Source organism: Podarcis bocagei (assembly GCF_964188305.1).
Source record: "Podarcis bocagei genome assembly, chromosome: 10".
NCBI classification, from domain to species: domain Eukaryota; kingdom Metazoa; phylum Chordata; class Lepidosauria; order Squamata; family Lacertidae; genus Podarcis; species Podarcis bocagei.
Window position 1 is genome coordinate 60,949,288 of NC_138135.1, and position 12,374 is coordinate 60,961,661.

At 43.0% G+C, this 12,374-nt stretch overlaps 1 protein-coding gene across 1 annotated transcript in view; it reads right to left on the reverse strand.

Moving 5' to 3' along the window:
* SLC13A1 (solute carrier family 13 member 1) overlaps positions 1-12,374 on the reverse strand; it is an 85,427-nt gene that overhangs the window by 39,567 nt on the left and 33,486 nt on the right. Inside the window, exons 2-4 of the mRNA XM_081211645.1 lie at positions 10,340-10,464; positions 2,146-2,274; positions 1,072-1,208 (exon numbers count right to left, since the gene is read on the reverse strand). Of these exons, the coding sequence (XP_081067771.1) occupies positions 1,072-1,208; positions 2,146-2,274; positions 10,340-10,438 (365 nt within the window). The 5' untranslated portion in view covers positions 10,439-10,464. The remainder of the gene's footprint in view (positions 1-1,071; positions 1,209-2,145; positions 2,275-10,339; positions 10,465-12,374) is intronic.

A 12,374-nucleotide genomic window follows, 5' to 3' on the forward strand; every position in this document is an offset into this window, starting at 1 on the left:
ATGCTGGCAAACTGCTTTTGGGCTTGCTGATTGGATTGACAGGGGCTACCTGACCCCTTACGAACAATAAAAAGGAGCACAACATGATATTTCATTTCTCCTGTCTTCTCGTTTGTAACAGCTGTCAGCAATATTTTGGGGGGTGGAGGGGGTGGGCTTAGTCTCCCTATCTGTCTGCAATAAAACTGCTTAGCACTACCTCAGCTTTGGATGGAATACTAACGATGAGATAATGTATGAAAGATCTCTCAGTTGCTTAATACCAGTCATTAAGAAGTATGAGTCAGAGCTGTTCACAAATTCATCTGCTATTTTGTTCTGAGCCGTGCGCCACTATTGCCAATAACAGAAGTGTTTCGTGTAAAACTCGTCTTCTCATCCCAACGATATGTATAATTTCAATTTTGGCAAAAGGCTGGCCCTTAGCAAATCTCTTTAGCAGCCAAATAAAACTGTAATTATGGCTTGTAAATGGCAGTGGTGTAGCATGGGTTGCCAGTGCCTGGGGCAAGGGTTAGGGTTCCTGTAGTTGCTGTCAGGGCCGGGCTGCAGTGATGGAGGTGGGGAAGGGTCTTCCCAGCAGTGAGAGTAAAGCTGGGGATGGGAGACCAGTGGTGGCCATTTATTTTATTGTTATTGCTTATTTCATGAAATTTTTACACTGCTTGATTGATTTAAAAAACACACCCTCAAAGCAGTTTATTTTTCTTTTAAAATTTTGCACACACACCCAAAATTTTGCACCTGAGGAAACAGCCCCTCTACTCCTCCCACACACACACCATATACTTTGTGATACTTTGCACACAAACCCACCCAACTTGCCCAAAAGTTGCTACTTGAATTGTTGTGCTCCAATCACAATTACATAACACTGAAAATTCCAACAGGTGAAGCTTCTGTTATTGCCGGAGAGCTACAGTGCTGGGGAGAGTAGCATCTGCGGGATTTCTTCTTATTGTGCAGTTTTATAAAGGATAGGTGAAGAAAAGAGCTGGCAAGTCTACTTGCATAACAGAGCCAAAGGGGTTTTCAGTGTATATCAGTTTCTTTTGTCAGTATGCTACATACCATGCAGGGTTAACACCCACCAGCATCACCATTTTCAAGGCAATTCTCTTGTGCAAATTCCATTTCTCTATTGACGTTGCCAAACAAATCACTCCCGTTAACAGCAGATGAAAATCTTTGAAATAAGCCGATGCCACCTAAAAGCAAAATTCATTTTGTTTAGCTAAATGTGCGCTATTTAGCTACCATGATTCCATCTCAGGAAAATAATGAGCTGTACAATTTGTGGAGGAAAATCGAAACGAATGAAGCCACCTAGATGTATAAAGAGAAACAATAGGGACTTCAGTCCTCACAATTGTTCTTGAAACCAGGAGTTGCTGTTGCTAGAGGAATAAAATTAAACTAAAATTTAACATGGGGTGTGTTTCAAGGGAGGCGGGCATTGACAGCACCATGCTGAGGAACACCTGAATTCTAGCACCATCTCTCTGTCCCAGCAGCAAACCCAAAATATGGAGTTCACCCGCCTCTCTGTATTCTCTAGCTTTGCCCACTCAAGATGTCTATAAATCTGGTGCAACAGTTGGACTTGGATGGGTCTAATGGGAGTTGGTGGAAGGCATGGGAGTTGGGAGCCAGCCTGGTGATGGGCCATAAGAAACTCAGAAGAACGAGAGGGGAATGAAACCAATTTCTCCAGTGCAGAAAGGGTTCTGCAAAGGAGCAGGCCATTTCCATAAAGAGAGTGGTAGCCAGTGCTTGGAAGAAAGTTGGAAAAGCTGAACTTTTGGCCCAGATTGTATTGGGTTTCAGGGGCAAATGGGATGTGAAATCAAGTTTCAGGTTTCATCACTGCTGTCTCCTGTGTTTCGAAGTGGTAGCAAGAGGCATAGTGGTTGTGATTCCCTTGCTGTACTTCTAGACAGCACCAGTCTCCCCAGCCCACCAGAATGGGCTCAGTAGGGATGCTTTGAGTGTGTCCAAGGCCTCGAGGCATTAGGATTTGTATAAATTCACCGTTAAAGAAAGCAAATAAAGCAAGCAAATGGTTTGATGTTTGGGCTACCAAATATATGGGCAGTTGGAGTAGTGGAAGGGAAAGGAAAGGAACAACAACAACAGGAAATTTACCTGTTTGGAAGCCATAATTCCGAACAATGGGAACATTAAAGCAGGAAGTAACGCCGAAACGGCCAGGGGTAATGCTTCTGTGAGCCAAAAGATGGCCACCACAAATAACGTGTAGGCACATTCTGCTTCCTAGAATTGAAAAGAGAAAATAGAAGGAAAGAAAATCAGATTCAGATTTCTGTAGTACAACACGAGCAATCAGACAGAAAACATTATAACCCCTGACTGGAAAGGACGATAAGATATAATGGGGAGACTCTCCTCTTCAACTAGAATCCAGCGATTTCCCAAGTCACATTCACAATGTTGCTGATATAGCAGAAACTTCTGTTCTTTGAGTCATGTTCCAAGAAGGATCACCTGAAGAACGAAATAATAGCTATCTGCCATGGCCATTTGCTTTCAAATTCTAAATATTATGTTTTATTTATTTATTCGTTGTTTTCCACAAACTGTCAATGGAACAAAATAAAAAAATTCCTTCCAGTAGCACCTTAAAGACCAACTAAGTTAGTTCTTGGTATGAGCTTTCGTGTGCATGCACACTTCTTCAGATACCAATGTCAATGTCAAATGTCAATGTCAAATGTCAAATGTCAATGGAACAGACATTTGAGGGGAGGCACTGCGTTGCAAAGGGGCTGCATCTCAATGAAAGAGCAGGGTGCTTTGAATGAATAAGGTTCCGGTTTCGATGGTGGACACTGCCAGTTAAAAGGACCAGGTAGCGAAAGACCTCTGCTTGAAAACAGAGTAGACAATACTGAACTAAGATAGAGCAACGGAATAAAGTTGATTCCTTTGTTGGCCTCACGTGAGGTGGAAGACTGTGCTTTGTCCAAAGAGTCTTGGCGCTTTGTCAAAAGCTATATATCCATTTCCACTCTCCTTCCACCCAACTTTTATGGCCAAAAATAATGATACTTCAGATTCCTCTGGAGGAACATGGTGGGAAACACAACACCTGCCACCTACCTGAATACCTCAGAACAATAATAGCGAGAAACAGGGATCGTTTCTCTGTGAGGAGACTGGCAATTCCGCTGGTGGGCAAATGTCACAATATTTTGTAAATACACTCATGCATAGCCTTATTTTGAATCAGCAATATTTTCACCCAAAATGAGACATCTACATTTAACTTTAAAACGATATGAAAAGATGTTAGGACATCCCTATTCTCATCAGAGAAATGTTGGGATGTCCCTCTTTTCATCAGAAAAATGTTGGAGGGTATGTTTCCAGTCCAGTTGCTGGTACAGCTGATACAGCTGGAAAAATAATTATTTCCTCCTTTCCCTCTGATGACAGCCCTTTAGAATAGGAATTTTCTACTGAGATTCAGGGACATTGGAACTTGATGTTCCCATGCTCAGAATTTCATCTGGTGAAAGCCACATCCATGCCAAACACACAAACCTAGAAAAATCTGTGCCAGGTATGAGTTTTCCATTAACATATATATTTCATTAATACCAAATCAGCACATCAATATGAAAGTTACTGATCCTGAACCATCTGTACTCGTTTATTTAAGGTGGGGTGTGGAGGTCAACCATACAGACTGTCATAGCCATCTCTGAATTAGCGGGACATTTCCCCACATTTTGCCTCAAGATATTTAAATGAAATGCAGAAGCCAACACAGAGTTAAATGCAAAACTGATTTTGATCATCTGCCGGAGCGGGGGTGGGTGGGTGTGCGTGCAGAATCTGGGAATGTGGATTGTTAGAGGCCAAGGCTTTCAAAAAGAAAAGAAAAGAAAAAGAAAAAAGAAAAGAAAAGAAAAGAAAAGAAAAGAAAAGAAAAGAAAAGAAAAGAAAAGAAAAGAAAAGAAAAGAAAAGAAAAGAAAAGAAAAGGAAGTCAAGATATTTATTAACTGAAATTGAGTCTTGGCCAAACTACGCATCACGTTGTGCTTAACGTGCAGTGTTTAGTTAAGTTTTGGTTGATTAAATAACAGGCATGGGGGAAGGTGATTCCACTGTAAACACTTATTTCTTTACTCTTCACCCAGAAAGGAAATTCCCCACAACAATGACTTAGAATGGAAGGCAAGAGGTGGGGAAGGCACCAAATTTTGGCGTTGCACAGGGGGCTGCTGAAATTTGAAAGCCCGCCACTGTGTACACAGAAGCCCATCTGAGTTCCTCATGCTTGGGGAGTTTGGTGACACCCTTTGGTGTCAATGGGAACTTTTCCCTCAGGCTTCAGTCCACAAGTGGCGGGCAGATTTTCATTCCATTTGTGGCAGGAGGGTAAAGAGATAAGCCTTTGGTTGCCGTGGTCCAAGGGCCTCTCTACCTAGCCCTCAGCACTCTTTCCAGGCCACACTCTTCACAAATAATACAAAGTGTTATTTGTCAGGCTGGAATGGGCCCTTGGACTTGGGTCATGGCTCTCACTTGCCTAGTTGGAGGAAATGGTGTGTAAGTTTGTGTAGAAACTAGCTGATTGTAAGGCAAAATTAACATCCCTTGTTCCATACCCTCCAACATTTCTCTGGTAAAAATAGGAACATATCCTGGGCTTCTGACTCTGCCCACCACAGGGATGTGGCCCTGGGAAGGTTACCCAGAAGGGAATGAACATCGTTTCCCACCCCTAAACAGCAGCATTTTATTATGTGGCTGCGTGGTCTGAGACTATTGCTACCCAAGCAATGCAATTGCTACCCAAACAAGGCTGAGAAGAAGAAGAAGAAGAAGAAGAAGAAGAAGAAGAAGAAGAAGAAGAAGAAGAAGAGAAGGAGGAGGAGGAGGAGGAGGAGGAGGAGGAGGAGGAGGAGGAGGAGAGGAGGAGGACTTTGGATTTGATAGCCCGCTTTATCACTACCCTAAGGAGTCTCAAAGTGGTTAACATTCTCCTTTCCCTTCCTCCCCCACAACAAACACTCTGTGAGGTGAGTGAGGCTGAGAGACTTCAGAGAAGTGTGACTAGCCCAAGGTCACCCAGCAGCTGCATGTGGAGGAGCGGAGATGTGAACCCGGTTCACCAGATTACGAGACTACCGCTCTTAACCACTACACCACACTGGCTCTCTCAAGGTCATGTAAGAAGGGTCTGAGGTGCATCGTGGCAGAGCAGCTTTCAAGAGGAGGAATAAAAAGCCACACTATTTCAGCCAACTTGCTGTGCTGCTGACACATAATCATTGCACACTGTTTCCCCATTTGATTGCTCAACAGAAGTTTCAGACAAAACATCCAGCCAGCACATATATGGCAGGGACAATTTCAGGTTGGGTTTATTTTTACTCAAGCACTGGGGATGCTTAAGCCCTACTGTGCTGGATTCATCACAATCTTAAGAACTCCTTAGGGATGCGATTACCTCCCCCAGACATGCTGTGCTCTTATCGAGAATGTATAGCCTCCATGACTTGCCACAGGAAATATTTTGAGGGGCAAACTGTCTTTGTGTATTCCAAATCACTCCTTCTCTCCCCCATCTATTGCATCCGTTTCATTGGAGAAATCCCTCATTTGCATTGTAGGGCAAAGTAGATAGATAGATAGATAGATAGATAGATAGATAGATCACATCAATTTCTCCACATACCTCAGTAATTGAAACATTATTAGGACCAACCATAATTGTCATATAATATTGATCAAGCTTTTGTGTTTCCCAGTACCTTTCAACAGGCTTGATGTTATGCAAAGCAGTGGTGCAGAAGGGAGGAGTAAGAAAGAAACAACAACAAAAAAATGCAGATGTAAACGTCTTTAAATGATGAACGTGTGATATTAAGATATATCTGCTATAGCGCTCTCTCTCTCTCTCTCTCTCTCTCTCTCTCTCTCTCTCTTAAGTAAAGGTTAATAAAAATGCCTCTTTGTATGGTTGAAAAGTGCCCTTTTCAGTTCATTCCAATCTAGTGAAAATTATTTTGAAGAAGCTTTGACGTGTGGAAAACTTGCCATATCTTTAATCTTGCTCTTCTCTGCATTTTTCAGACTGTGAAACATTCTGAGTTGTTATTTTACTGATGCGGCAGGTGGAAAGAGGCCCAACAGATCCATCCGATATCAGAGTGCATGGAATGTCTATCACTTCCTCACATTTACAACCTGCATCAACTCTCTGATCGTCATAAAAAAGTAATTCTGTGGACCATTGATGATCCATAATGAACCTTCCGGTGGTCCGCAGAACCACAGCAGAAATAATGGAGGAAAATTCTCAAGATCTTTTCGAACTTCTGGTGCAGCTTGAGTCTATGTGCAGGGCAGAAGCAAAGGAGATGGATTGCTATATAGTGTAAAAAAAATTGCTAGGTGTATGCACACTCCACATCACAGGTACGTTTGTTGATGAGATACGACAGTTTGGGCCAATTCAATGGCCTTGAATCTTGATTGTGACAAACACAAGGGTAGCCAGCTTCATCACAACTCCATCAGCCCTAGCCAGCATTTTCAGTGGTCAGGGATAACGAAGAGTAGCATTCCAACAACACCTGAAAGGTACCACATTGGCCATCCTTGCACAAATATCTCAAATGTCAGGGTCCTGTCTGACTAGGACCTTGGGGAGACTTCCTCAGAGGAAGAGGCATGGAATCCCACAGAAAACCCCCAACTGGCAACCTGAAAGAACCTGCTCTTGTCCTATGACAACTCAAAGAAGCTGGTCTCATAAACCTCTCACCTGGCCCTCAACAACCTCTCTGATCACCATTTGCACTCTACCTTGACCCCACTATTTCTTCCTGTTCACCAGCTGGACCTCAAGAGCAAAAGCAGCAACAGGCCTGGTGGGTAGTGCAGAGTCAGTGTAGAACCATTCATGTTGCCAAGAGATGTTATCACCAAAGATCTCCTGAAGAAGAAGGGTCTACTTGGGAAAAGTCATAGAACAAGGATGGGGAACCTGTGGCCCTCCCAGATGTGTCTGGACTACAACCACTCATGGTACCCCGCTGATATTGTAAACTCCAGCTCCCATCAGCCTCATGGCTAACGGTCAGAGATGGTGGAAGTTGCTGTCAAAACATGTGGAGGGCATCACAGTGGCTAGTCCTGCTCTGCAGTTTAAGAGATTACTGCGTGTTTCCAACTTCAGACTTTGGAAACCTCAAAAGTTCATTGATCTAAACCCAGTTTATATGTAGGCCTTCTTCATTTACACCAGGCTTGCCCAAACTTGGGTCTCCAGCTGTTTTTGGACTAATATTCCCATCATCCCTAACCACTAGTCCTGCTAGCTAGGAGTGATGGGAGTTGTAGTCCAAAAACAGCTGGAGGCCCACTTTCGGGAAACCATGATTTACACCCACAGTCACCTGGGAGCTTCTTCTTCAAGCTGGGATCATAATTGGTTGTGGTCTGCAACCTTATGGGTTGCAACATTTTCTATCTGATCATCGCCTTTCTAATGATGTATCTTTCCAATCCGATCATTACCTGGCTTCCAAGAGCTGTTTAACATCCTGGGAAACTGATTTCTCCACAGCTGTGTGGCATGAGTGTGATGGAGCAATAGATTGGGACGGACAGCTCTGCCTACTTTTTAATGTTCTGAGTCATCCGGAATAGATTTTGCCATGCAGTAATAACCACAAAGAAGATGTTATTGCCCAGCTCGAGCTATCATTAAAGTCAGAAGCCAACTGCAAGCAAGACAAAACCGAGACACATTATATACATATTAAAGGTTCTGTAGCCAGTCTCTCTTCACCATTTGAAGGATGCCTCAAAGGATCATATTGCACATATGCTATGGTGGTGGGAAGTTTAGCACCAGGATTAGTCATTAAAATAACTGATTGAGCAGAGTTAGTTCTCTGTGCCTGAAACTATATTATCCATCTCTTAGGCAGGGCTACATTTCAACAAGGCTGTAAACAAGAAAAATTTATTCACCTCTAACTTTTATTGCTTGTGATTTATTTCATCAAATCTTTTCATATTCAACCACATTCTCACACAGTTACATAGCCAAAGAAGAAAAAGGAGAACACAGAAAGGCCATCTGTGAACTTATCTCAAATCTTGTCCTAGATGTGAAGTCAAAGTCAGCTATAGCCATGCTGTGAGATGCTAGAGTCTCACAGGTTTCAAAATCATTCCCTTTCCTTTGTAATCATTCACACATAATTCTAGAGAGTGGCCAAACAGTGACCAGCCCTGAAATCTGCTACACACTTTCATGTGTTGAGTTGTAAGGCAACCATATGGTTCTATGAACCATAACTTTGCTGTACTGACAAGTAATGCTAAGGGTGAATTTGCTTGAACGTCATCCATTTTACAAATCTCATCATTCATTTCCCCTGCGTTCTGCCACAATCAGAAACAGAGTGGGGAAAACTTTCCAATGGACAAGAATGGCCAGTGTTCTGCTCACGGTAGCCCCCTTTAATAGAAACTTGCTCTCTGGCTCTCTCTGTTCCTCCATCACATGGTGCAAGGATTAGAATATCCATCCCATTTCTCCTGTCGCATTCCTGGTTGTCCTCCATGACTTGGGAGGTGACCATCTGTAGCAGGGAGCTTGCACTACTTGTGTAGGCTCCCCTGTGCATTTAAGAACCCCGATTTTCATTCACCATATTGTATGTAAATGCCTGCCAATTTCCATCTTTTGGGTAACCTAAAAAGACCCAAACGTTTTAACTCCAGCCTAGGTGTGGCTGCCATTTGTAAGCATCCATGCTTAGCCTGTCAACAGCATCTAAGTCATATTTTCTTTCGACTTAAGATGATTTCAATCAGTGGCTGGAGACACAAACAACGTAACAACACCAGTTTTCCCCAAATATAGAATTGGATTCTCTGCTTCACAGAGATTTAGATGTGCATTATCATGTTAAAGCAGGATGTGTGTTGATTTTCGAAGTATGCTGGTCTGTGTATAGATCAGCATGCGTGCTGCTGGACAGCTATCACATACCTTTAAAAATAAATATTGCTTTCCAGTGGTGTGTATCTTAGTGCCAGACAGTACATATCACATACTGATGCTGGAGGACATGTATCTATCTATAAGTGGTGTGAGCTACAACAGAGGATGGAATCAATTGGATGTCATAGGTTCATCTTTGAATCTGCATAGATTCTATTATTCTCTGTTCTGAAAAGAAATACTTCCTTTGAACATGACCTTGAATGAGGACAAGAAACCACACAATAGTAACAAGAGTTTTGTTTCCTCCCTAAATGAGAGGCGGGGAGTGGGGGGGGGGGATACGATTCTGTGTGTTTGTAGGCAGAGTAGCTCTGTGAAAGTACACTGACATCAAAATTGGCACCATTTCTGAAGAAGATGAAAGGCGGCAGATCCATTGAAATCAACGAGAGTTTTGCCTTTGCCTTTTGTGGAGTCAATACTTCACCCATTAATACCATTAACTTCTGACATATGTCTTGATGAGACAGCAAGATAAAAGGCCATGTTTCTCTGGTGACAAAGAAATAATGAATTTCTGCTCACTTTGGCCTTCTGTGATTAGTCAACACGAAGGCCTTTAATGTAAAATACTGAATTTACGTGCAAGTACAGGATCCTTTATTAAAACACACAAAAGATTCATGACTACTTGCTATGTGGAAGCTGCCACACACATTGATCTTAATCTGTTGGCAGCACAACTGTCATGTGCCCCTCACAATTTTTTAAACTGGTATGACACCGGTTTAAATGTATAATGCAGAGCAATGGAGCAAATGATAGCAAGAACATAATTGATTATCAGCCTATCAATTATTTCATTCCATTCATCTGGGAATGTTGACATTCTCTCTCTTGTTCCAGTTCTCCAAATACTGCAGCAAGTAACTGTCATTACTGAAATTATATCTCCCATAAAGCTAGCCACAGATTCTCCCTCTCAAATTAAAAAGGCAATTAAAAGATAGATCTTCTTGACACCTTGTACATATCTATAATGACAAAGCACACTAAAGCTATACTCCTGACAGTGCCCAGGGTTTGGTACGGAAGTGAAATGTTTAAAATATTTAAAACTGTCTGGGTGACAGCCTATCCATTTTATCTGCTAAGAACACATCAGGAAGACTTTGCGGAAGATTCTCTGTGATTTTTTTTAATCACTTTCAATCTGTATCGCGCAGCAGAGTTTTGTGAAGAGACCAATCTGAGGAAAAAAATAACTGAGAGGAAGATGAAACATTTCAGTGAGGCTTTGGAAACATAAAGATGCAGGGCAGCAGTTATTATTCACTTACTTTGGTTCTGATGACGAGAGGCAATGGGAGAAGCAGGAGGGGAGTGAAGACGATGAGAAGAAAACGTCGGTAGACCAAGAGTGTTTTGATGACCTTCATGGCGGTGGGCTGCAGGCTCTTCTTTTCTGTGAAAACCATAAACCAAAAGGGAAAAGAGAGATCGAACCTTAAGTAGAAGTGTCTGATTAATATTTCTCCAAACTATCACCTTTAGCCTTTGCAACAGAGCCTTCAGTCAAGCCAAGTTAAAAATAAATATAGCTCTTGATTGTTTTAGTGTCTTACCATTAGATAAGAGGTGCCTTTCCCAGTGAAGATATGAAATACTTTCTATTCTGACTGCACTCTTTTTTATTCTTCCGTTATACCAGGAGGAGATCTAGGAACCCACCCAGGCCCCGTTGAGAAGCCTTCTTCTTCACCCTGCTCTTTCTTGAAGCCTGCAGACAAGTTGGGTGGGGCATGTATTCTGAGTCCTGAAACTTCGTGAGGGGGTTGTTCAAGTTTCAAAGCTACTTTGGTTAAATTCAGAAGTACAGTGGAAAGTGAACTGAAATGTAAATGTTCAGAACTCTTGCTTCGTACTCTGATAGCACCATACCGGTGTTCCTCCTTACTGTGAGCGGTGAGAAAGGGATAATTTAAGCACAGTGTTCTTGGATGCCTCTGAACCACAACAGTGTTGTGACCTGTGCCAGAGTGCAGTCACAGGACCTCTCAGGTGGGCGCCATTACAGGCCAGAGCTCCTCCTGCCCTCTTCTTGCCTTTATGTACTTCTGAGAAGCGCAAAATGAACATTTCAAGTCAAAACAGAAACTGGCCGGCGTGTGCGATTCTGCACTTTTTTATCTATGAAAAATAATAATGTGGCAGTCTTTAGCTGCTTCCCATGTCTATATGTGTTTTCTCACCCTGCTGCCTGTTGACAGTTCCCATTTTTAACTGTAGCCTGGGGAGTGCAGGGTTCAGCTGTCTGAGTAATGTATGAAGCATGCTATGATGGCAGAAATGCTGAGTCAATCAATATATCCCCATGATGTGCAGGAATCGTCTTGCTATGATGAAAGCATAGGAGTGGCATCAGCACCCAGGGCCTCCTGGAGGCGCAGCCCCATTATTCTGCCCTCTTCCTGCAGCTGAATTGAGTCACCATTTCCCACAACACGCTCAACCTCTTAGGAGTTGCCAGGAAATCAAATGGTGGCTAAGCCCAGGTGCCCAACACTGCTTGGAATACTGTCACTGCAGCCAGGAATGTTCCTGCTCACCACAGCCAACTGACAGAAGAGGAGAGGGACGCATTGCTCAAGACCCCCTCAGACCTGGAGCCAGCCTATGAAACTGGACCCGCTAACCCAGGGTTTCCCAAACCTGGGTCTCCAGCTGTTTTTGGACTACAACTCCCATCATCCCTAGTTTCCAGGACCCATGGTCAGGAGTGATGGGAGCTGTAGTCCACAAACAACTGGAGACCCAAGTTTGGGAAACCCTGGGCTAATCTGTGGTCCTCCAGATGTTGTTGTACTCAGCTAGTATGGCCAATGGTCAGAGATGATGAGAGTCATAGTTTAGGGACTCAGACAACACAAACTTGTGGCATGGGCCCCTTCCACACATATACAGTGGTACCTTGGGTTACATACGCTTCAGGTTACATACGCTTCAGGTTACAGACTCCGCTAACCCAGAAATAGTGCTTCAGGTTAAGAACTTTGCTTCAGGATTAGAACAGAAATCATGCTCCGGTGGCGTGGCAGCAGCAGGAGGCCCCATTAGCTAAAGTGGTGCTTCAGGTTAAGAACAGTTTCAGGTTAAGTTCGGACCTCCGGAATGAATTAAGTACTTAACCCGAGGTACTACTGTATCACAATCCCATCCCAATGCAGAAATTCTCTGGAGTCATGAAAGGGAACTTTCTGTTTTAATTCTGAAATGACATTTTCGACATTTCTGAAACAACCCCATGGCATGCTCTGAGGGGTTTTTTCCTACCATGCCCCAAGAAACACACACATGCACTCCATTGCACTTGAC